Consider the following 24,910-nt stretch of genomic DNA (forward strand, 5'->3'; position numbering starts at 1 on the left):
TGATTGTCCTGAGATGGGCTAAGATAGTCCAACGCTTTGGTCTAGCCTCAGCCAGTCCAAATTCAATTAAAGCATGAAGCTTGAAGTTTGTTTGAAAAGGATGGTAGAAGGGTAAGGGTGAGCACTGCAAGGTTTTGAATTGTGAACATTTCTCACCTTGCAAAGTACAATATGGTGGATTGTTATGAAGGCATCTGAATATATACATGCTGTATATTTGTATGTGTGTATTTATGTGTGTGTGTGTGTGTGTGTGTGTGTGTGTGTGTGTGTGTGTGTGTGTGTGTGTGTGTGTGTGTGTGTGTGTGTGTGTGTGCGTCCAGATGCTTCATCTGAAGAGTAATAAGTACCTGACGGTAAATAAGCGTCTGCCGGCCCTGCTGGAGAAGAACGCCATGCGGGTCACACTGGACGCCGCTGGCAACGAGGGCTCCTGGTTCTACATCCAGCCCTTCTACAAGCTCCGCTCCATAGGAGACAGTGTGAGTGTTTACATACTGATATCAGGGTTAGCAATCCATACATGGAATAGTGTTAATAGAGGCGTAATATTTTCAGTCTGTGTTTTATGACTAGTTTACAAACATGTGATGAAATGTTCCATTGTTTGGCTTGTTATGCTATAGAAACGCCTGAATAAAATAATGTACAGTATGTTGTCTGAGGAATCATTTGGTGTGTGTTTTGTGGTTGTGTGTGTGTGTGTGTGTGTGTGTGTGTGTGTTTTGTGGTTGTGTGTGTGTGTGTGTGTGTATTTATGTTATAGGTGGTCATAGGGGACAAAGTGGTGTTAAACCCAGTAAATGCTGGACAACCTCTTCATGCTAGCGGTCATCAGTTAGTGGACAACCCCGGATGCAATGAGGTTTTGTTATAAACCTTTCGTTTACTCCATTTCCTGCTTTTTGTTTCCATTTCAAATTCATCTCCATATGTGTATGTAAGCATATGTCTATATTGCTTGACTGACAGGTGAACTCGGTGAACTGTAACACCAGCTGGAAGATCGTTCTGTTTATGAAATGGAGTGATAACCAGGAAATTGTTCTGAAAGGAGTAAGCCAGATACAAATACTAACATGAACATGTCTACAGTGTATATACTGTACGCACACAAACATACACAAAAGCAGTCGTTGTTGCTTTGTAGTGATTTATGATTCCCATATAACCAATGATTTTTAAATTAACCATTAACCATCCACTGTGTTGTAGTTTGTATTGACTTTGTGCCTTTATTTCTCCAGGGTGATGTGGTACGCCTTTTCCATGCTGAGCAGGAGAAGTTCCTGACCTGTGACGACCACAGGAAGAAACAGTATGTCTTCCTCCGCACCACCGGACGACAGTCTGCCACCTCGGCAACCAGCAGCAAAGCCTTATGGGAAGTGGAGGTAGGTTTACAATTCATAGATTTACAGTATGTTGCACAGTCACACTTCAATTCCCATGTAATTGTGTGCTTGGTGGGAAATCTTTATTTCCCACAAAATATTTAGCATTTTACAGTAAAGTATTTATTCTTATACATAGCCTTATTCTACTGCCCTTCATTCTATTCCTACAGTTCTGTTTTTGATTCTCTTATGTTTTATTTGCTTGTGTATTGTACTTTGAGAGCAAAGTTAACCGGAGTCAAATTCTTTGTTTGTTTAGGCAAACCTGGCCAATAAAGTTGATTCTGATTCTGATTCTGAAATGTGTACTATCGGTTATTGTGATGGCTTTAGGTGGTCCAGCACGACCCATGCAGAGGAGGAGCTGGATACTGGAACAGCCTTTTCCGGTTCAAACACCTGGCCACTGGGCACTACTTGGCAGCAGAGGTGAGCTACACACCTTGCACCCTAACTTAGCAGTCAGGCATGGTGAAGATATGGAGATGAGACTCTTGATTGATTAGGTCAGTAATGTGAACTGATAACAAAGCAGCGCTGATTTTGTTTCCAGGTGAACACAGAGTATGAGGACGATGGACTGGAGCCTCGCTCATCCGTGAGTGTCTTTGTGTTTGTGGGGAGCAAAGAGAAACATCCATAGGAGTTCAGATTAAAGGATTCAATTGTTAAATTATTTGTTATTGCAGGGTACATCAGCATAACAACAGTTGTCAAAACATTGCATGAAACAAATTGCAGTAAACATCAACAGAGAGACATTGTGTTAATAGAATTAATATAACCTGACACAGTGTAGGGCTTCTAGGGGGAAGAGCTGTATGCTGAAGAGGACCTGCAGAGTAGCTTCATCACACCTTTCTCTAAGGCCCAATTCACACCAAAGATCTGCGAGACAAAACCATTGCAGAAGGAGTTGCAGCAGTGTGAATGAAATGTTACACGTCGTTGCCAGCTGTTGCAAGCTGTCGCCTAGCATTCAGCAGGTCTTGTCGCAGCTGCAATATTGTAGAATGTTGCAGCTCATCTCTTTGTCTCAGCTCAAGTCTTTGGTTTGAACCCCCCTTAAGGGATGAAGAGAATGAGGGTGGACTTGCAATGGTCCTGTAGCTGCTCTCCTAGTACTCCTTCCTGCCCCTCAGACAAACCCTGGGAGATAGAGGACCAAAACAGGGCCATTAAACAACAGCTTTAGTACATGTCTTTTGCAAGCACTCATTCCTCTGTGTGGGCATCTTTTGGGCTTGTCATCTAGTCATGATAATGTGTTTGACATCTAGTTGTGAGTATTAAGGCAGGAAGTGATGCATTGAATGACATGGCGTTGACTCTCAGGAGCGAGTTATGTACACTCTGGTGGCTGTTCCTGATGGCAACGACATCTCCTCCATCTTCGAGTTGGACCCTACCACTCTCCGAGGGGGAGACTCTCTGGTACCCAGGTAAGGCATTTGTTAAATGGTACATCTAATTTAGGCCATGCCCGCGTGTAGCTGAGTATTTTTGAAAATGGAGATTTTTGGATTGGGATGTGATGTGTACTTCTTTCTTTAAAATGTTGTCAGGTCTCCAATTGAACAATATCGCCATCTGTTTGATTGATGTGTTCTTGACAGCCTTGAGCGAAGGTTTTTGCATATCTGTGTGTATGGAACTATTTTAGAATATGAAGGAGCAAAAATACCCGTTTTTATGTTTTTAAAAATGCCCGTCTACGTTTGTTAAAGGCCGTAGTCTCAGATGCCACTCTGTGTCTGATGAGATTTGTTGATCATGAATAGATTTTTTGTCTTGTGATTGTTATGCTAGGTTTAAACTACTCATAAGCAGGGTTAGGCCTTGGGGCTATGTAGCCAGCTATCACAGTTGAATTAAAACAGTTAATTAATTGTTACACTTGTATGGCACACTTTTAGGCATCTGATCAATCAGAATATTGTTTTTAGCTGTATGCTCCTTGGACTTGGCTTGGCTTCTCTATTTTGAAGTTGAAGTATGTGGACCGATGTCTCAAGCCTTCAAACAGAGTAATAGCGCAGAGATGAAGTGTTGTAGGCAGACTGGCAGTACAGGTTTTTGGAACGATCTCAGGGAACTTCCTCACTCATTTGCTTAGCTGGTTGGTCTTTTCCCAGGAATTCCTACGTGAGGCTCCGGCATCTATGCACCAACACATGGGTCCACAGCACCAACTACCCCATAGACAAGGAGGAGGAGAAACCGGTCATGCTCATGGTGTGTGTGTGTGTGTGTGTGTGTGTGTGTCTGTGTGCACGTGCGCGCGCGTGTGTGTGTGCTAGCCAAGTCAAGTCAAGTTTATTTATATAGCACATTTCATACAATCATTTGCCCTTTCCTAATATTATTTTAGCCTCCTTGTAAATCACAAGTCTCATTCTCCTACTCTCATAATAGATTGGCACATCTGCCCAGAAGGAGGATAAAGAGGCATTTGCCATTGTGCCAGTCTCCCCTGCTGAGGTCAGAGACTTGGACTTTGCCAACGACGCCAGCAAAGTCTTGGCATCCATCGCTGGCAAACTGGAGAAGGGCACCATCACCCAGAACGAGCGCAGGTGAGTTTGCCTCTAGGGCGTCAGAGGAAGGATCAACACACACACACACACACACACACACACACACACACCAGCTAACCTCACTTCACCTCGCCATATACCTCGCCTGTCACGCTTATCTAGCGTCCCCAATCTCGACCAGGAAAAGTTGTGTGCTGCCGTAGCGTAGCAATGAGCCTGCGATGAATCCCTAATGGCCGATTTGTGTTCTCCCTTCATTTCCTGTGAAGGGTTTGCCGCGTGTTGTTCTTTTGCTCTCTGCTTGTCTGAGGCCCATTTCCTCCTCCGGCCCCGGGCTCAATATTTCTTCTTCCTCTCCGAAACTCGCTCTCTCCTTTTGTGCGCTGGATTATTTCCTCCTCTTGCTGTTTGGGTGAGCCATGTTATTCCTCCTGACTTATTACGGTGCTGCTGTGATTTTTATCACACACACTCACACTCACACACACACACACAGACCTTTTCTTCTTTATTTTCCTTTCTTTCTGTTTATCTGTCTTCCTTTCTTTCAGTCTGTCTTTTATTACTATAACCTGTAGAATGTAATCTCTCTCTCTCTCTCTCTCTCTCTCTGTCTGTCTCTGTCTAATATGAGCACAGGGCGGTCACTAAGCTGCTGGAGGACCTGGTGTATTTTGTAGTGGACATCCCCAACAGCGGGCAGGACGTGCTGGAGATCATGGTCAACAAGCCCAACAGAGAGCGACAGAAGCTCATGAGGGAGCAGAACATCCTCAAACAGGTGGACGACTGCACCTCTACGCATACTCTTTCTTTCTTTTTTTCTTTCTTTCTTTCTTCTCATTCAGTTGGTCTTTTCTTTCTTGTCATCTCTTTGTTTCTTTCATTCGCTGTCTGCTGCTCCACACAGAAGTACGTCAATCAGTATATCACACAGTAATTTCCTGTGTATTAGCCGCATTGTGTTTAAGCCACAGGGCAGTGTTTTATGCAAGTTAAAAGAAACAAAACCATATGAATACCATACCCCTGTGTATTACTGTAAACTCATAGCTGAATAAATGTAGCAAAATAAATGTATAAGCCGTGGCTAATAGTTGGGAAATTACAGTGTGTTTTGCCAATGTATTTATATATATGTGTGTATGACCTCGTCTCTGTCCCCCGGTGTGCCTGGTCAGATCTTCAAGCTGCTGCAGGCTCCGTTCACAGACAGCGGTGACGGCCCCATGCTCCGTCTGGAGGAGCTGGGTGACCAGCGCCACGCCCCTTTCAGGCACATCTGCCGCCTCTGCTACCGGGTGCTGCGCCACTCACAGCAGGACTACAGGAAGAACCAGGTGACCTGTTCACACACACTCACACACACACACACACGCTCACACACACACACACACACACACACACACACACACACACACACACACACACAGACACAGACGCACACACACACACACACACACACACACACACACACACAGCAGGAATACAGGAAGAACAAAAGACGCACGCACGCACGCACGCACGCACGCACGCACGCACGCACGCACGCACGCACGCACGCACGCACGCACGCACACACACACACACACACACACACACACACACACACACACACAGCAGGAATACAGGAAGAACCAGGTAAGATGCATCGCACAATCCAGGGCACACCATATGAAACCCAATGCCCCATAGGACATGAAACCCCAAGGGAACGTAGAGCATTGTTAGGAGAGGGAAGCAGTAATGGGTCAGGATTTTATGTCTGCTAAATTGACACTGGCACAACCATATTGCTTGCAAAGAAGTGGTTTAAATATGAACACATGAAACATGGGGTCACTGTTGTGTCATTAGATAGAGATTTTAAAGATATCTGTAAAGGTTTGTCTGTCAAGGTTTTAAAGATATCTGAAGGTAGTGTGAATGTCTGTGTATACAGTAGGTATACGTTTGTAATATGTGGTGTGTGTGTGTGCCATTGTTGTGTGTTTGTAGGAGTACATAGCCAAGCAGTTTCGCTTCATGCAGAAGCAGATTGGCTACGATGTGTTGGCTGAGGACACCATCACGGCCCTGCTGCACAACAACCGCAAGCTCCTGGAGAAGCACATCACCGCCGCCGAGATCGACACCTTCGTCAGCCTCGTCAGAAAGAACAGAGAGCCCAGGTGCGTCTGTGTGTGTGTGATTGAGTTTGTCTGTGTCTGTGTGTGTTACAGTTTTTGCCTATTGCTTATACACGTTTTGCAGAATTTGGCTCATTATTTCAAAACTCTACACACAGCTATATAACACATAGCACTTGGGGATAAACAACTCACATCTATGCCAAAATGAAACACTGCAATCAAAACATAACACTCCTTTCTAAAAACTAAATTCTTGCAACAAAACTATACACACAAGCACCATTTGAATTACCCTTATATCACCAGTAACACACTGATGCACTTTATAGAAAACACTGCCGTCTGTGTTTCTATTTTTGTATTTTATTTGGTCATTTTCTCAGACCTCATCTTCTGTAAAAACTCAAAAGTAGATTTTCTGCAGTAATCAAAACAAGAGTTTTTACAAAAAAACAAACATTCTTACAGATATAAAGAGAAATAGAAAAGTCAAATATAGCAACAAAACAAAAGTAAAAATTACTGGATCATTTGCGATTGAAAAAAGCAACAAAATATATATTGGTTTTGCGTGTGTGTGTGTGTGTGTGTGTGTGTGTGTGTGTGTGTGTGTGTATGTGTGTGTCTGTGTCTGTGTACTGTATGTCTGTGTGTGTACACATGTGCGTGTGAGTGTGTGTGTGTGTGTGTGTGTATGTGCATGTGAGTGTGTATGTGGTGTGTATGTGGTGGGGGCTGGGGTGGGGTGGGGGGGGGTGCAATATCATACACACATACAATGGGGGGGATTGATCCCCAATGTCTCCACATGCCTCTTGCCACATTGCCTGCAGAAGAGGTATGCGGGCGTGTGGTTGGCGATCATTTACTTTCCACCACCATGCAGAACTATTTCCTCAATTGCATTTAGGGGCTGTAAGGGGGCAGGTATACAACTTTTGATATATGAATTGTCTCCATGCTTGCAAAGTTCTCAAAATGGCTTGCTGGAGGCCTATTTGTAGTGTTAAGGTTCAGACCGATTGGTGCTCTGTTTTCTGTGCACGTGTTTTCAGCTGTATAAGTAAGTGCCTACAATTGCCAGATGAGTTTTACATTTTGAACAAAGTGTTTTCCCAATGATACCAGGGGATTTTGTTTTTGCACAAAGTGTCTAATGTAAGAAAACGTGTGTAGTGTTTAGCAAAAAGTGTTTTGCAGAATTGCAAACAATGTGCAAAGCAGAGAATGTGTTTAAGCTATGGTTACACTGTGTGTAAAGTATAATACAAGAGGTTGAGGTATTGAGGCTTTGGTGTAAGCATTTGATTTTAGTGTGTAAGCAATAGGCAAAAACTGTAATAACAGCTGTAATTTAATGTTTTGGTGTATGTATGTGTGCGTGTGTGTGTGTGTGTGTGTTTGTGTGTGTGCGTTTGAGTTTGTCTGTGTGTGTTAATAACAGCTGTAATATAATGATTTGGTGTGTGTGTGTGTGTGTGTGTGTGTGTGTGTGTGTGTGTGTGTGTGTGTCTGCAGGTTCCTGGACTACCTCTCTGACCTGTGTGTCTCCATGAATAAGTCCATCCCTGTCACTCAGGAGCTGATTTGCAATGCTGTGTTGGATCCAGCTAACGCAGACATCCTGATTGACACAAAGTAAGGCTCTCCCTCTCTGTCCCCACACACCAAAACAATGATGCTTTGCAGCTGTGGACTTCCTGTTAAACTAAAGTGCTGCCTTTCCCTTCAGACATAAAACACATTCAGATTCAACTGTATAGCTGGTTCCAGGTGTGACATTTGTGTGTGTGTGTGCGTGCGTACGTGCGTGCATGCATGTGTGTGTGTTTGTGTGTATTGTGTGTGTGTGTGTGTGTGTGTGTGTGTGTGTGTGTGTGTGCGCGCGTGTTTGTGTGTGTGTGTGTGTGTGTGTGTGTGTGTGTGTGTGTGTGTGTGTGTGTGTGTGTGTGTGTGTGTGTGTGTGTTTGTGTGTGTGTCAGGCTGGTGCTGTCGCGGTTTGAGGTGGCGGGCGCGGCGCTTGGTGAGAGTGCGGAGGAGGAAGAGGAGGATGAGGAGGAGGTGTGGCTCTTCTGGAAGGACAGCAGCGGAGAGGTGAAGAGTAAGAGCATCAGGGAGCTGGCCCAGGACGCTAAAGAGGGACAGAGGGAGGACCAGGAGGTCATCAGCTACTACAGGTACACACACACACACACACACACACACACACACACACACACACACACACACACACACACCTTAACTTGTGTATCAACTTCTACTTTTACTTTTGTTTAATTACTTGACATGAAGTTACATTTTTTCTCTCTTCCTCTTTCTTTCTTTCTTTCTTTCTTTCTTCCCCTCTTTCTTTCTATTCTGTCATTCTTTCATTATTTCATTCTTTCTTTCTTTCTATCTCCTTATCCAATTGCCTATTTCTTTAAACATATCTCTTTATTAATCTGTAAATGGATCTCTTTTGGACGCGTTCAGGTACCAGCTGAACCTGTTTGCGAGGATGTGCCTGGACCGGCAGTACCTGGCCATCAACAAGATCTCGGGCCAGCTGGACGTGGACCTGATCCTGCGCTGCATGTCGGACGAGGACCTGCCCTACGACCTGCGCGCCTCCTTCTGCCGCCTCATGCTGCACATGCACGTGGACCGCGACCCCCAGGAGCAGGTCACGCCCGTCAAGTACGCGCGCCTCTGGTCCGAGATCCCCTCCCAGATCGCCATCGACGAGTAAGACCCCCCCCCACTACCACCATCTCTCACAGAGCAGCCAATTCATGGGTTTCATCTGGTACCTTTCCACAGGTGTATAAAATCAAGCACCTTGATTATGAATGCAGTCTGCATGGTGCTTGATTACTACACCTGTGGAAAGGGACCTGATGAAACCCATGAATAGGCTATATGCACAGAAGGCTGTTCAGGTACCTCCTTTCACTCCAACACTGAAGATATGGTTTACCCAATAGTAACAATTTTAACACACGCTTAAATCCTTTTACATCGTAATGTGCTGATTCACTAGGTGCAACAACCAAGCAGGTCTGTGTAGACACTAATTACATTAACAATAGTGGCAGGTTCAAACACACCTGTCTCCACACGGAAACGAATAAGTACCTGAACAGCCTTTTGGGCATATAATCCATTAGAGAGCTAGCATTAGAGCCAATGGAAGCTGAGGATTAGACCTCTCTCTCTCTCTCTTCCCCTCTCTCTCTCTCTCTCTCTCTCTCTGTGTGTGACAGCTACGATAATGACGGCACGTCGCGAGACGAGGTGAAGGAGCGCTTCTCCCAGACCATGGAGTTTGTGGAGAACTACCTGCGTGACGTGGTCTGCCAGAGCTTCCCTTTCGCGGACAAGGAGAAGAACAAGCTCACCTTTGAGGTGAGTCACTCACCATGTAACCTGCATAACCTGCACGGTTCAGCCCTGCACACGCCCGGACCCAAACCAGCGAAACATCAGCCCCTCAGATTATGACTCGAGTGTGCTAACAAAAGCCCAGGTTACTAGCTTTCATGCCAGTAGCACTCTGGAGGCGTTGAGGAGTCAGGTTTACCCTTGTTCCACCCGCACAGCTATGCTAGCTGGCATCTGTTGCAACCACAGAAACCTGACCTCATTGACGCTCTCCTTCGCTCTCTCTTTCTCACACGCACATAAACACGCTCACCCACTCACTCTCTCACACACACACACACACACACACACACACACACACACACACACACACAGACACACACAGACACACACAGACACACACCATTAAGTTCATACTCTCGTACTGGTAAATAAAAGTCCCATGCTATAGTGCTACTCACACAATGCCTCTTTCATGCATATTTACATTCTCATTGTCTTAGCCTTAACTCACTGAGCCTCACACCCTCAATGTGCCCTCTGCGTGTGACGTGTACTGTAGGTGGTGAATCTGGCCAGGAATCTGATCTACTTTGGCTTCTACAACTTCAATGACCTGCTGCGCTTGACCAAGATCCTGCTGGCCATCCTTGACTGTGTGCACGTCAGCTCATTCCCTGTCAAGCTGGACAGAGAGCCAGGGAAAGGTGAATAGTACACTTCTCTCCTCCTCAACTGGGCTTGTTTTTACATCTTTGTGATCTTCACTGATGCACTTGACAGCAGTGGACTTCCTGTTAAACTGAAGTACTGCCTTTCCATTCAGACATAAAGCACATCGCCCCAGATGCAACATTTGTTTGTGTGAATTTGTGTCTGTGTGTGTGTGTGTATAATATACGTACACTATTCTCCTCCTCAATTGGGCTTGTTTTTACGTCTTTGTTATGAGTTTTGAATGCACAGAGAGACATAATGCTGTTATTTCATTTTTTTAGAATTATTGTAATTTCTATTGTAGAAACAGTGCAACTGGAGCCTACAGGACTTGAGACAGCATTATTTTCTGAATAGACAATATTATACTGTTATCATCAATAACCTCCAACTGTAAATACAGACATGGATGGCTGCATAAAACTCTCACTGGATAATCCAGCCTGTTGTTCTGGATACTGGAGGTGTTGGCTGTAACGCCATGAACACACAGTTCAACAAAATTGTATCTTTCTCAATGTGTCCTGTGGTCAAAGTCCAAAACAAACTGGTAGAAACAGAGACACGTTTGGTACAGTATGTCCACAGTGTTCTAAAAAGTTATTGTGTGCACATCCCACCTTCTGGCAGCTGCAGGACAAAATGAAACTCGCTTCAGTGAAAAAATGTAATGTCCGGAACACTGCTTTGAGCTCCCATATTTAATGTTTTAAAAAGAATAGGCAACGTTGTGACCCTGCTGGTTCTTCTTCAGGCAAATGTCCACAGTGTCTATCTACCTGTCTTCATGGACCACACTGTTCTCGTCTCTCTCCAGGCAGCAACGTCATGCGCTCCATCCACGGGGTTGGGGAGCTGATGACGCAGGTGGTTCTGAGGGGGGGAGGCTTCCTGCCTCTGACGCCGTCCACCCCCCAAGATGGAGACGCGGTGAAGGCCACCACGGAACCCCAGAAGCAGGACATCCTGGTCATGGACACCAAACTCAAGATCATAGAGATTCTCCAGGTATGACTGCTTTGTTGTCTTGACTTGTGGCCCAAAATTACCCAAATGGAACTGCATGTCAGTTACACAGTTTGAAAAGGCATGCGATGTACTGTTACAATATAACCAGCTATTGTCATAAATTTAAGAGACAATGCAACGGTTTCAAGACAAAGACGTGAGTTTATTGTTACAACTCCCCTACACAAATAACGCTGCACAATGTAATCTCAAAATAGTGGCCCTTTTGTTCAGAGCAGACACACCTATATCAGGTATTTCATCAGGTCCAAATAGGGATGCCAGACACGCCTCCATCAGGTATTTTATCAGGTCCAATTAGGGACATACTGTAGGCGTCTTGGGACTTGAAAAACACAGAGCAATGAGCTGAGGGAGCAGACAATGCTGCAGGTTCATCACAGTAGAAAACACCAATTATCCGTTATCCAATTCTGTTGTAAGTGGGTTTGTCCCTTTCTGCATCCTGCAGTTCATCCTGAATGTGAGGCTTGATTACCGCATCTCCTGCCTGCTCTGCATCTTCAAGAATGAGTTTGACGAGAGCAATCCTCAGGCTGACCCGTCCACCACCCAGGACGCACAGGCCAACGTGCAGGGTAAGAGTGTATGGGATTATTTCTGTGTGTTTGTGTGTGTGTGTGTGTGTGTGTGTTTATGAGAGCGAGAGAGAGAGAGAGAGAGAGAGAGGAATACAGAGAAAGAAAGAGAAAAAGAGAGTGTATGTGAGAGAATGATAGTGATGCATTGGAAGTCTGAAAGGTTGTTCATCTTGTTTTAGGTGCGCTGGACTTTGAGCACATAGAGGAGCAAGCAGAAGGCATCTTTGGGGGAAGGTAAAGACACCTGTTAGAAGAAGGCCACTCCATGTACTGAGCCATTATGTGAAGTCAGGATGTAGTTACAAGTGTGTGTGTGTGTGTGTGTGTGTGTGTGTGTGTGTGTGTGTGTGTGTGTGTGTGTGTGTGTGTGTGTGTGTGTGTGTGTGTGTGTGTGTGTGTGTGTGTGTGTGTGTGTGTGTGTGTGTGTGCGTGTGCGTGTGATCACAGTGAAGAAAACACTCGTCTGGACCTGGATGACCACGGTGGCCGGACCTTCCTGCGGGTTCTTCTCCACCTGACCATGCACGACTACCCTCCTCTGGTGTCCAAAGCCCTGCATCTGCTTTTCAGGCACTTCAGCCAGAGACAGGAGGTGCTGCAGGCCTTCAAGCAGGTAATCCCTCACACATATGACCACATACACAGGGAGAGAGAGAGAGAGAGAGAGAGAGAGAGAGATCTCCATATCTGTGGTAATTTACTTTACTTACTTAACATGCTAAACTGATAATGTTGAGGTAAAAACTGATAAAGGAATCCAATGAAGTAATAATATTTAGTATTAGTATTAAGGTTAAAAGTGTTCTAAGCAATGTCACACTAAAACATTTTTTGTCACTTACAGCAAACATCACCTCACTATCCGCTAGCTGTCTGTGCCTGAATACACAGTAAAAAAAAAAAAAAAAAAAAACGGTCTCTGTGGACAGCCCAGGCTCCAAAAACGGCAACAAAAACAACTTGGGCCATAAAAACATAACAAACTGTTCCAGCAAATCACCAGTGAGACGCGTTTAGGAGAGTTTCAATTGTACAGGAGGGAGGGGGAGGGAGTAGCGACTAGCGAGCTAGCTCTCTATTTTGTTTGAACGTCCACAGAAGTGACGTTACCCATCATCGCTTAGAGGACCTTTCATTTATACTGATCCATTCCACATTTACTGTAATTAAATCAAAACTGGCACACCTATACAAATGTGTCTTACAATTTCTTTCTTCTTGACTGGTTTGACCTGCTCAAAGAAACCAGAATGCACTTGGTCTTTATGAACACCTTCTTTGCACAGCAGAAGTCATCTCTTGTGAACGTCACAAGTTTTCACTTGGTTCACACATTGCTCACACCTTTTTGCAAAACAGTTAACACAGATGTCATTCAAATACCCCAAACTCAATATGTTTCCCCTGCTAAGTGAAAGGAAAACATCTTTTCACAGGTGGTTTCATTTAGAATTGAAATGATATCAGAATTCACACAAGCATTAAAGCGATTGGGGATAACTGTAATTGTTTTGAAAACGTGATGTCAAAGTAGACAAGCATTAAAGCGATTGGTAATAACTGTAATCATCTGGAGGCAATTTTCGGCAGTTTATGTAAAGTACCAATAACGTGATACCGAAAGGAGACACCAGGGGAGATGAACGGCTCTGATGACCTCTTCTCTGTTGTGTGATGCTGCAGGTCCAGCTGCTGGTGACCAGTCAGGACGTGGAGAACTACAAGCAGATCAAGAGCGACCTGGACCAGCTGCGCTCCATCGTGGAGAAGTCCGAGCTGTGGGTCTACAAGAGGCAGGGCGGCGACTCAGGCATGGACACAGGGGACAATATGGCAACTGACACACACCATAAGGTGATGCACCCACACTTACACACACACACACACACACACACACACACACAAGCACACAAATATTCTGACACTCACACACACACGCACACACACACATATACACACACAATCATATATCATGCACAGGACACACACATACACAGCCAGCTCTCAATGTGTGCTTCTGTCTTGATAAATTGCTGTGTCTTCCATTGTAGGGGGATTCCAATGTAGGTGGTTCAGACAACCCAAAGAAAGTAGAGAGCACCAGCAGCTCCAACTATAGACTGGTGAAGGAGGTAAGGTGCTGCTACCGTGGGAATACCAGCTGGTGCTGTATATCAATGTGTCAGTGTGTGGGTGGTGTATATAAGGGCCTGTTATGAATGTATGTTGCCAAATGGCATGTATTGATATAACATGTTTATGTATAACTCTCATGTGCTTTTCATTGTGTTTGTGTGTGTGTGTGTGTGTGTGTGTGTGTCTTTGTGCGTCTTTGTCTCTGTGTGTGTGTGTGTGTGTGTGTGTGTGTGTGTGTGTGTGTGTGTGTGTGTGTGTGTGTGTGTGTGTGTGTTTTTGTGCATCTTATGTGTGTGTGTGTGTGTGTGTGTGTGTGTGTGTGTCTGTAGGTGTTGTTGCGTCTCAGTAGGCTGTGCGTGCTGGACAGTCTATCGGGCCGGAAGAGTAAGAAGCAGCAGCAGAGGCTCCTGAGGAACATGGGGGCTCACAGTGTGGTGCTGGAGCTGCTGCAGATCCCCTACGAGAAGGTGTGTGTGTGTGTGTGTGTGTGTGCACGCGTTTGTGTGTGCGTTTGTGAGAGAGAGAGAGAGAGAGAGAGAGAGAAAGAGAGAGAGAGAGAGAGACAGACAGAAAGACAGAGAGAGAGAGAGCTAAGAAGACTCTACAGCAATTGTTAGGAGGATGGGAGGATGGGAGGAACAAGGAGGATGGTTGTGGCGTTAAAAGTGAAGAGCTGCCAGCAGCACCACGTGTAGCTTGTCTCGTTTAGGAGTCAGCATGTTCCTCAGTCCCTCTGTGTTGTGTTTCAGGGCGAGGATGTCCGCATGCAGGAGATCATGACTCTGGCTCATCAGTTCCTGCAGAACTTTTGCGCTGGGAATCAACAGAACCAGGCACTTTTGCACAAGCACATCAACCTGTTCCTCAACCCAGGGGTAAACAAACATACTGTAATAATATAATACGTTTTATTTGTATTGCATTTTACTTAGCAATCTCAATCTCAAGGATGAACTCTATCTCTCTCTCTCTTTCTGTCTCTCAGATAGACATACTGTACTCACACATAACCAACCACCAACCACACACAGTCTCTTTCTCTTTCTCTCTCACTTAGACACACAAACACACGCACGCACGCACGCACGCACGCACGCACGCACGCACGCACGCACGCACGCACGCACGCACGCACGCACACACGCACACAACCAACCACATACACTCTCTCTCTTTCTCTCACACAGACACACAAGCACACTCACATTGTTTGTTTAGTTTTCTGGAACAGTTAAACCACTTCAATCTAAGGATCAGCTTCCTCCCTACTTCCCCCTCCCCCCCCCCCTCCTGTCCCTCTGGTAGATCCTGGAGGCAGTGACCATGCAGCACATCTTCATGAACAACTTCCAGCTGTGCAGCGAGATCAACGAGCGCGTCGTGCAGCACTTTGTCCACTGCATCGAGACCCACGGCCGGCACGTCCAGTACCTCAAGTTCCTGCAGACCATCGTCAAAGCCGAGAACAAGTTCATCAAGAAGTGCCAGGACATCGTCATGGCCGAGGTGAATGTAGCCGCATGTTGATGGGAACGGCTGGCCCAAAGTATGTAATCCCTGGATGACAGCCAAATCCCATGGCTGGTATACACACAGACATTTGTTGCTGTAACACAAGCCTTCAGCATCTGGGTTGGTGGGAGTCTCGCGCTCTACTACAGTATATGTCGCCTGAATGTACTCTCTGTTTATATGTTATTGTTGTTTAAATATGTGATTGTACATATCATTGTAGTAGCAAGCATATAGGTAAGGGAAGTTTATTCATACTGTGCATTTCATACACAAGGGTATTTCAATATAAATATAAACAAAAGCAAAGAATACAAAGTAATAGCAGTATATGCTGTATTCTATTTATATATTTGAACAGATTTAGCATTTTGATTTCACATAAATACTATGACATTCACTACTAAAAAGCTTACACGTAACGTAAACCTAAAAGTATACTAAAGGTACACTATATGCAGTTTAATGTATTTTGCCGACTATAGAGCTCCCCCTAGAGTGGCGATATACTGCTGTTGTAAATAGTCTACTTCTCGTGGCTTGTTCCCCCTGTACACAATGAAAATGCTTTTGTTATGGAGGCGAAGGATTAACAGCAGGCAAAAGCTCTCTCCGGTATATCTACTGACAAGATAATATTTCACGATTCTCGCGAGATGCCTTTGGGTCGACTATTCTTGAAGTTGCATGGCTGGTTCTCTCATTAGCGACTCGCTACGGCTATGCTGTATGGCTATGCTAAATTCCTGTGTTTTGTTACCCTCAAATTGGCTTTGTAAAGGTTATATCAAGGTGTAAATCTTGTGTAACTTGTTGATATCTCACTTACACACGGTTGTTGCTCTAACAAGTGCATGTGTGAGTGTGTCAGTGCGAGTCTGGGGGCCTATACTTTGCCTTGCCTATACATTGTTGCCATAACCTGTGCATGTAATAATTTCCTCAGCTTGTGAACGCGGGCGAGGACGTGCTGGTGTTCTACAACGACCGCGCCTCCTTCCAGACGCTGGTGCAGATGATGCGTCTGGAGCGCGAGCGCTTGGACCCCAACAGTGCGCTGCGCTACCACATCCACCTGGTGGAGCTGCTGGCCGTCTGCACCGAGGGCAAGAACGTCTACACCGAGATCAAGTGCAACTCCCTGCTGCCGCTGGACGACATCGTGCGCGTGGTCACTCACGAGGACTGCATCCCCGAGGTAGGCCTTGCGTTGACACATTAGTGTTTGGGTTTGGGTTCACTTCAGGTTGTTTCTGGTTTTTGTGTTTTGTTTTAGTGTTACTGTCCTTCAGGGGCTGCGTGCGTGCGTGCGTGCGTGCGTGCGTGCGTGCGTGCGTGCGTGTGTTGTGTTGTGTTTGTTTGTTGGGGTTTGTTGAAGGGGTGACATTTGCACGATGGCCTTTGCAGAGATGGCTAATATGTGTGGTACTGTATGTGTCTGTGGTGCAGATGAAGATGGCGTACGTGAACTTCCTGAACCACTGCTACGTGGACACTGAGGTGGAGATGAAGGAGATCTACACCAGCAACCACATGTGGAAGCTCTTCGATGACTTCCTGGTGGATATCTGCAGAGTGAGAGCCCCACCATGTGTGCCTTCACGCACACACACACACACACACACACACACACACACACACACACACACACACACACAGACAGACAGACCAACAGACAGACAGACACTGAGGCAGGCACCGACACAGACACACACAGACACACACACACACACACACACACACACACAGACACACACAGACACACACATTTTAGTTAGTTCATTTAATTCAGTCATTTGGAGTTATTGGATCAGTGACCCTAAGGGAATTTTGGCTTAGCACTGTCGCTCACGTACAGGACACAGCCACACATGCCCACACACAGGCACATTTGCATGATGAATGTAACCTGTGTGAACCGACTCCATGGCCTTTGCCTGCTTCCTGTAGGTGTGTAACAACACAAGTCTCTGTGTGTGTGTGTGTGTGTGTGTGTGTGTGTGTGTGTGTGTGTGTGTGTGTGTGTGTGTGTGTGTGTGTGTGTGTGTGTGTGTGTGTGTGTGTGTGTGTGTGTGTGTGTGTGTGTGTGTGTGTGTGTGTGTGTGTGTGTGTGTGTGTGTGTGTGTTCTCAGGTGTGTAACAACACGAGTGACAGGAAGCACGCCGACACGGTGCTGGAGCGCTACGTGACCGAGACCATCATGAGCATCGTCACCACCTTCTTCAGCTCGCCCTTCTCTGACCAGAGCACCAGCCTGCAGGCAAGCGCCACTCATCCATCCATCTATCCATCCATCCATCCATCCATCCATCCATCCATCCATCCATCCATCCATCTATCCATCCATCCATCCATCTATCACTCTTTTCTCCTATCCCTCTGTAGTATCATTCCATCCAACCAGTCCATTAACCTCTCCACCATCACTACACCACGGTCTTGATCTCGACGAATCAGATAGTCTGCTGTAAAAAAAAAAAGCTTTTCATTTGGTGTTCATCATCACCATTAGACTCAGGGTCAGGTTGCTTTCATGAATAACCAAATATCCCCACCGTTCCTCCATCACACTCCAGCATCCAGACATGTTCTATCTATACACATCCTCCTATCTAACTCAGCCATCACTGTACCTCTGTGGTGGAGTTCTTTTGAATAACTATGTCTCTCCTCTGTCTCTGCGTCCGACTCATCAGCCTGTTTTATTTAGTCATCTATTCACCCCCCCCCCCCCCCCCCCCCTTTAATACACAATTACACATATCCTCCTATCGAACTCAGCCATCACTATGCCTTTGAGGTCGTTTGAATAACCGTGCCTCCCCCTCTCGCCCCGCATCAGACGCGGCAGCCGGTGTTCGTGCAGCTCCTGCAGGGCGTGTTCCGAGTCTACCACTGCAACTGGCTGGTCCCAGGTCAGAAGGGCAACGTGGAGAACTGCATCAAGGTGCTCAGCGATGTCGGTGAGAGCTGCGCTCGGATCAAAGCACGTCAGAGCTAAACTGACATTTCCTCCGAGGCCCTGGGGGCAATGGCAACATGTGTATGCTAAAAATGTGGTTTAGTAGCTAAGATGGTTAAATTAATTCAGTGGTAAGCCGACTACTGGATGAGCCCCTGGGTTTCATTCTCCCTGCAAAACAAACTCATATGCTCTTCTATTAAGAAGTTGCCCACAGACACTAAAAATAAAGGTGCTTAAATGGTTCTTTAAATCTGTGGTTGGTTCCATGGAGAGTCAAAACTCTGTGTTGAACCATTACATCAGGCGAAATGTTGCCTTGATGGTTCTTTGAAGCACTGAAAAAGTTTGTCTGTAGCATTGCTCTGACCCCTCTGAGTGTACTCAGAGTTACTGTACTTAGCTTGTCATTAATCATTCTTACATTCTTAGCATAGACCCCTGGCCTAGTAAAGGGATATATTATGGGTGCGTAGGACACTTAATTATTAATAGACCTTGCTTTTGTTTGTGTGTGTGTTGTGGTATGTGTTCTTGCGCCTTCTTAAAGCCAAAAGCCGAGCGATCGCGATCCCTGTGGACCTGGACTGCCAGGTAAACAACCTGTTTGTGAAGTCCAACAACATTGTGCAGAAGACGGCGCTGAGCTGGAGGCAGTCGGCTCGGAACGCCGCCCGGAAGGACTCGGTGCTCGCCACCTCCCGGGACTACAGGAACATCATCGAGAGGCTACAGGTGGGGAATGCTGCATGGCGACATGCTCAGTCGCTTCCTCGTAGTCACCCTGTGCTCGTTGCTCCTCAACTGTGGATGACAGACTGATGTGTGTGTGTGTCTGTGTGTTTTTGTTTGTGTGTGTGTGTGTGTGTGTGTGTGTGTGTGTGTGTGTGTGTGTGTGTGTGTGTGTGTGTGCTTGTATGTCTGGGATTAAAAATGTACCTCACATAGTTAGCGGCAGAACAGAATGTTCAGCGCCTTAAATGTCTCTACCTGTGGTGGCTGATTTTTCACTGAGTAGTTAGGGGATATTTAGCGCCACGTATATATTTTTAGTTCCCAAAGTAAAGCCGCAGGCTAAAACTAATGTTCTTAGACAGCGCGGCTGCTTCATTTTAGCTCATAATAGCTTCCAGGTGCCTCTATCTTACACCACCTGACTCGTTTCACTATGTGTATTCCTCTCTCTCTGTGTGTGTGTGTGTGTGTGTGTGTGTGTGTGACTAGGACATAGTGTCCGCGTTGGAGGAACGCCTGAGGCCTCTGGTGCAGGCCGAGCTGTCGGTGTTGGTGGACGTCCTGCATCGGCCTGAGCTTCTATTCCCAGAGCACACTGAGGCCCACCGCAAGTGTGAGAGCGGAGGCTTCATCTGCAAGTGAGACAAGGCAGCGTGTGTGTGTGTGTGTGTGTGTGTGTGTGTGTGTGTGTGTGTGTGTGTGCTAGTGAGTGTGTGCATCGTTTCGAGGCCATATAATGTATATGAACAGACTGAGCTTGTAAAGCTCCCCTGCCAGCTTTAATGTGTAATGAGTAACTGTCTCTGTCTGTCTCTTTTCTTATGTGTCTGTTTATTTTTCTGTGTGTGTGTGTGTGTGTCTCTTTCTCTCTCTCTTTCTCTCTCTCTCTCTCTCTCTCTCTCTCTCTCTCTCTCGCTCTCTCTCTCAGGTTGATTAAGCACACCAAGCAGCTGCTGGAGGAGAACGAGGAGCGTCTGTGCATCAAGGTGCTACAGACGCTCAGGGAGATGATGACCAAAGACCGCGGCTACGGAGAGAAGGTATGAACACGAGGGGGAGAGGAAGCCAGACATCAGACATCAACATCATTGATCGGCCAAAGGACTCCAAATGAGAAAAAACATCTCACCAGGCTAGCTTCCAACATCTCCCCCCCGCGTCAACAGTAGCCCTGCACAGCAGCGGGCGTATAAAATGATCCACTAAGCTGATCTGTAAAACGCAAGGCACCCACAAATCTCATCGGCTTGCATGCCTGCACACCGCACGCTCGTCTCTAACTCCACAAACTTCACAGTCTCTTGATGAAATGAGAGTGTGTGTGTGTGTGTGTGCTGTGTGAGAGAGTGAGTCACGGCCTGCACTAACCTCCCCACTCTGTTTCAGCTCATGGCCTATGATGATGACATGGACGTGGCTAAGGTTGTCCTCTTTTTTTATCTCTCAGTTTAGCTGTTGGTCTTTTCTTTCTTATATTCTTCATCCTTTCTTCATCCTGGTAGCCCCCCCTCCATCCCCTCCATCCCCCTCTTCCCTCGCCTCTCACACCATCAGGTTAATGGAGTTTAAGGGGTTTTGAGTGTCAGTGTTGCATTGAAATGTATGTTAGCGTTAGCATTTTAGCGTGGTGTGCTAGTCTCATAAACGTGGGCATCTCTTCCTACAATGTCTATACAACTCAATCAGCCATTATGCTACGGCTGCTTTGGTTGTATTGCTTTGCATAGACCCGAAGATGACCTGTAGCTGTTAAGTACATTTGAATATCAAGCCTCCCGGTGTTCTAGCAGGAGGTGATTTGATATTCAATGATTTCCTACCGAGTGTGGAGTCTCCCTTTGCTCCAGGCATGTTATCCCTCCCCCCCCCCCATTCCCCCCCAGCCAGCACAAGCTCTGGCATAGACATTAGCCTAGCGCTAACATGTTGAGCGTCTTTAGCATGAACTCCTGTTTTGCATGGTGCTGACATTGCCGTACCGGGTGTGTGGGCCTCTGTTGTCTGTTTCGCTGACTGGCCAAGGAAGTGGATCTGAGCCAGCCTCAGAAACAGCGCGAGGACCAGCGGAGGGTAGGTCATCTCTGAACTCTCTCACTGCTAACCATTAACCATTAACCCCCAAAGTGCACCGCACAAAGGCGCCGACATGAGCGTAAGCGGCACTTTCGGTCACTCGCCCCATGCACACCAGCACCAAAATTGTGACATTTGATAGACAGTGAATTGTACTGGTGTGGCACTGACAAAAGTAGAACTGATTGGTTATCCACGCAGTGCCGGGCGAAAGGGTTCCACAATGGCGTGCAGATGCAGCATTTGGAAAACGTGGAATCTTCGAAATATCGAATTCTGAAAGAGAAGTGCACTGCAATCATGCCGGCGCCAATGTGTGAGAGCATTAACATGAATGCTGACTCAGGCTGCCACTTTCATCTTTAGATGTCAACAACACTGAGAAACACATACACACACACACACACACACACACACACACACACACACACAAGTAAATAAAGTATTATACTGTCATCACCTGCCCTGACTTCTCGTTACAGTCATGCAAAACTTTGACTTCCTTTCTGACTTCCTAATGCCCTGTTACCGTACTGTACCATTTACTGTTCTGCTCTTTCCTACTTCTACGGCCCGATATGTACAGTAGGACTTAATGACTCAGTGAACCAAGCTAATACAAGTATCACTGATGGTGATGTGTAGAAAGCAGCTCAGTCACCTCTGAGACACAGTACAGTATGTACGGTACAGTATACATTTACACCCGCTGGTCTTGGTATAGGGTGAGGCACTGAGGCAGATTCTGGTGAACCGTTACTATGGCAACTTCAGAACGGGAGGTAGACGAGAGAGCCTGACGACCTTCAGTAACACCGCCCTCACACCTGTTGCACCAGTGAAGAGCCAATCAGGTGAGAGGTCCTTTTCTCCCTGTTTGTTGGTCACTTGAGGTCTATACTGTAGATAAAGTCAGGTAACTGTGGGTGTGTGTGTGTGTGTGTGTGTGTGTGTGTGTGTGTGTGTGTGTGTGTGTGCGCGCGTATGTGAATAGGTGGTGGCGGCCTGAGTCGGGCAGAGATGTCCCTGGCAGAAGTTCAGTGCCACCTGGACCGTGAGGGGGCATCTGACTTGGTCATCGACCTCATCATGAACACCAGCAGTGACCGCGTCTTCCACGAGAGCATCCTATTGGCCATCGCCCTGCTGGAGGGCGGGAACACCACTATACAGGTCAGACGCGATGGCGGACGTTACATTTCTACCAAAGAAAAAGAAAAGAAACAAAGTCAGTCTGGCACCAAGTAAATCAGCACAAAAGCTACGCTGCTGATTGCATCTTGTGATTTTGATTATGCTCTGGCCTCGAGGCTCTATTGTGAGCTCATGCTTCTCTCTCTCTCTCTCTCTCTCTCTCTCTCTGCCCTCTCTGTCCTCTGTTTTAGAGAAAAAACACACTTATTAAAACCAGCTTAAGTGTTCCAGCTCCTTAGAATTCGTTCAGACACCTTTCTAAAGTGATATAGCTTGAACTTAATGTCATTACGCCTTATATTTCTTGTCCCATCTGCCATCTTCCTTCTTGCCTCTGTAGTTTGTTGTGGTCATTCATAGTTTTAAGTACCCAAGTGTAGTGCTTGCTGGTGATACCAGTTCAGTGTGTCCTGAAGTACTTTGTATCTGTGATTGGTAGATGATAATTGTTTCGAAACTGCTATATTTACTTTTACTCTAAATGGGTTATGTAACCTGCGGTTTCTTCTCCTCAGTATTTGTCCAAACTTTTTTTCACTGTCCGTACAAATAACACAACGTTTTGGCCATTAAGGGCTCTTTCTACTGTCGTCTGATGGAGGATAAGAAGTCGGAGAAGTTTTTCAGAGTGTTCAACGACCGCATGAAAGCAGCCCAGATGGAGATCAAAGCCACAGTCAGCGTGAACACCAGTGACCTTGGCAACAAGCGCCGTGACGACCATGCCCCAGACAAAGAGACGCCTCAGAAGAGAAGAGGTAAAGGCATGGCTTTGGATGCCTTTGATTGAGTTTATTTACTAAACACACTAGAGAATATCATGATGCTAATCCGATATGGAGCACCAACACTGATGTCTGTTTAATTGCTGATGTCATATTTTGACCCTAGTTTTGGTTAGGGTGTAGGGTAATTGTGTAACGTTTAGGACTAATCTGTAATTAGGCATTATTATATGGCATTAAATAGCTCAGAACATAATTAGGAATATTACAGTACACCATTATCTTCATATTGACTGAGTCACAGTTACATTTGAATGATTTGGTGTTAACATGCCATTCAAACGGTAATTACATTGTTGCCTTGATCAAACTCACGTCCAGTTCCACTATGTTCACGGAGAACTATCCCCTCAGACTGGTTACGATTGTTTGCAAACGTTCACCGAACATTCAAGCCTAGCGGAAAACTGTTCGCAAACATTCAGCTATGTTTGCGAATTTGAGTGCACCTCTGGTTGAGGGCTGGTGTTCATGTGGTGGTGGTCATGTCCGCCCTGCTGATGACCTCCGTTACGTGTCTCCTGCGTGGACAGTGAAGGACGGCGTGGTGGTGACGGACGAGGCTCGCGACCAGCTGGTGGAGGCCTCGGCCATCACCAAGAAGGCGTACAGCTCGTACCGGCGCGAGGCCGAGCCCGAGGAGGTGTGCGGGCCGGCCGAGGGCCAGCAGAGTGCCGGCGACAAGGCGGCCGACAACGGCGAGATGAGCTTCGTCATCCTCATCATGCAGCCCATCCTGCGCTTCCTGCAGCTGCTGTGCGAGAACCACAACCGCGACCTGCAGGTGTGTGTGGATGTGGGGAGTACGGATATGTGTGTGTGTGTGTGTGTGTGTGTGTGTCTGCATTTTTATTGTGTGTGTTTGCATGTTTAGTGTGTGTGTGTGTGTGTGTGTGTGTGTGTGTGTATGTGTGTGTGTGTGTGTGTGTGTGTGTGTGTGTGTGTGTGTGTGTGTGTGTGTGTGTGTGTGTGTGTGTGTGTGTGTGTGTGTGTGTGTGTGTGCGCGCGCGCGCATGTTTATGTGGGGGATCTTGGAGCTGCAGTGGTCCTCAGAGGAGGTGTTACCACTAACCACACTGCCCCCCTGTCATGTGGGTAATGCTTGGGAAGTAGGATGGCGAGGAGAGCTAACTCTGAGCACAGATCTGCAGCACACAAGCATAGGCAGGCACGACCGCTTGCAGGCCCCTGAAGCTCGAGCCAGTCACAGGTCGTCACGAGCCTCTCGTGCCACCGGAAACTTCTCTGGCAGAGCGAAGGTGGTGGGAGTGAGCATTGCACACGTCCACACCCTCACTCTAATCCTTCTCCTTGCGCAAGCCCCTTGCTCAACATCAACAAAGTCTAATCCCCCCCCCCCCCAACCTTATATTTAGTTGTTTTTTTTATTCAGCCAATATTTTTTTGGACAGAGAAGCTGTGTGCAAACAGGAACATGTATTCACTTATTTTAAACATAAAAACTCAGTAGATAAAAAGGACACTTTAAGATAAGCCCCCTTTGGTGTCATGTGCCTAGTGTGGGTGTTCCTGTGTGTTTTGTGTGGTGTTAAGGGTCATTTTTTATCTTCCATCTGTCATGTTTCAGAGTCTGTGTAAATAGACACTTTCTTTTACTATTCTAGTTAAAGTTAATGTTAGTGTGCACAGGTGAGTGTGTGTGTGTGTGTGTGTGTGTGTGTGTGTGTGTGTGTGTGTGTGTGTGAGCGTGTCTTTTGCTAATCTGCCAGTTAAACTTGAATTCCTGGTTCCGTCT

The 24,910-nt window shown here is 46.3% G+C and overlaps 1 protein-coding gene across 2 annotated transcripts in view; it reads left to right on the top strand.

Annotated features, from left to right (window-relative positions):
- The window catches only part of itpr1a (inositol 1,4,5-trisphosphate receptor, type 1a), a 44,937-nt gene that overhangs the window by 8,975 nt on the left and 11,052 nt on the right, over window positions 1-24,910 (top strand). The window contains exons 6-44 of one of the 2 annotated variants that reach the window (XM_062545787.1): window positions 324-482; window positions 767-865; window positions 973-1,056; window positions 1,248-1,394; window positions 1,731-1,826; window positions 1,951-1,995; window positions 2,733-2,839; window positions 3,533-3,632; window positions 3,813-3,973; window positions 4,574-4,715; window positions 5,116-5,274; window positions 5,933-6,105; window positions 7,585-7,704; window positions 8,049-8,243; window positions 8,542-8,793; window positions 9,312-9,453; window positions 9,992-10,136; window positions 10,964-11,154; window positions 11,627-11,753; window positions 11,936-11,990; window positions 12,204-12,369; window positions 13,440-13,610; window positions 13,808-13,888; window positions 14,222-14,359; window positions 14,642-14,767; window positions 15,198-15,398; window positions 16,351-16,602; window positions 16,854-16,979; window positions 17,537-17,665; window positions 18,248-18,368; window positions 18,918-19,102; window positions 19,592-19,740; window positions 20,031-20,142; window positions 20,489-20,524; window positions 21,125-21,172; window positions 21,900-22,029; window positions 22,170-22,348; window positions 22,944-23,127; window positions 23,688-23,938. In XM_062545787.1, the coding sequence (XP_062401771.1) occupies window positions 324-482; window positions 767-865; window positions 973-1,056; window positions 1,248-1,394; window positions 1,731-1,826; window positions 1,951-1,995; window positions 2,733-2,839; window positions 3,533-3,632; window positions 3,813-3,973; window positions 4,574-4,715; window positions 5,116-5,274; window positions 5,933-6,105; window positions 7,585-7,704; window positions 8,049-8,243; window positions 8,542-8,793; window positions 9,312-9,453; window positions 9,992-10,136; window positions 10,964-11,154; window positions 11,627-11,753; window positions 11,936-11,990; window positions 12,204-12,369; window positions 13,440-13,610; window positions 13,808-13,888; window positions 14,222-14,359; window positions 14,642-14,767; window positions 15,198-15,398; window positions 16,351-16,602; window positions 16,854-16,979; window positions 17,537-17,665; window positions 18,248-18,368; window positions 18,918-19,102; window positions 19,592-19,740; window positions 20,031-20,142; window positions 20,489-20,524; window positions 21,125-21,172; window positions 21,900-22,029; window positions 22,170-22,348; window positions 22,944-23,127; window positions 23,688-23,938 (5,484 nt within the window). The remainder of the gene's footprint in view (window positions 1-323; window positions 483-766; window positions 866-972; window positions 1,057-1,247; window positions 1,395-1,730; window positions 1,827-1,950; window positions 1,996-2,732; window positions 2,840-3,532; window positions 3,633-3,812; window positions 3,974-4,573; window positions 4,716-5,115; window positions 5,275-5,932; window positions 6,106-7,584; window positions 7,705-8,048; window positions 8,244-8,541; window positions 8,794-9,311; window positions 9,454-9,991; window positions 10,137-10,963; window positions 11,155-11,626; window positions 11,754-11,935; window positions 11,991-12,203; window positions 12,370-13,439; window positions 13,611-13,807; window positions 13,889-14,221; window positions 14,360-14,641; window positions 14,768-15,197; window positions 15,399-16,350; window positions 16,603-16,853; window positions 16,980-17,536; window positions 17,666-18,247; window positions 18,369-18,917; window positions 19,103-19,591; window positions 19,741-20,030; window positions 20,143-20,488; window positions 20,525-21,124; window positions 21,173-21,899; window positions 22,030-22,169; window positions 22,349-22,943; window positions 23,128-23,687; window positions 23,939-24,910) is intronic. The other variant, XM_062545788.1, reaches the window with a different exon arrangement.

The sequence above is a fragment of the Sardina pilchardus genome, chromosome 9 (assembly GCF_963854185.1).
Source record: "Sardina pilchardus chromosome 9, fSarPil1.1, whole genome shotgun sequence".
NCBI classification, from domain to species: Eukaryota; Metazoa; Chordata; class Actinopteri; order Clupeiformes; family Clupeidae; genus Sardina; species Sardina pilchardus.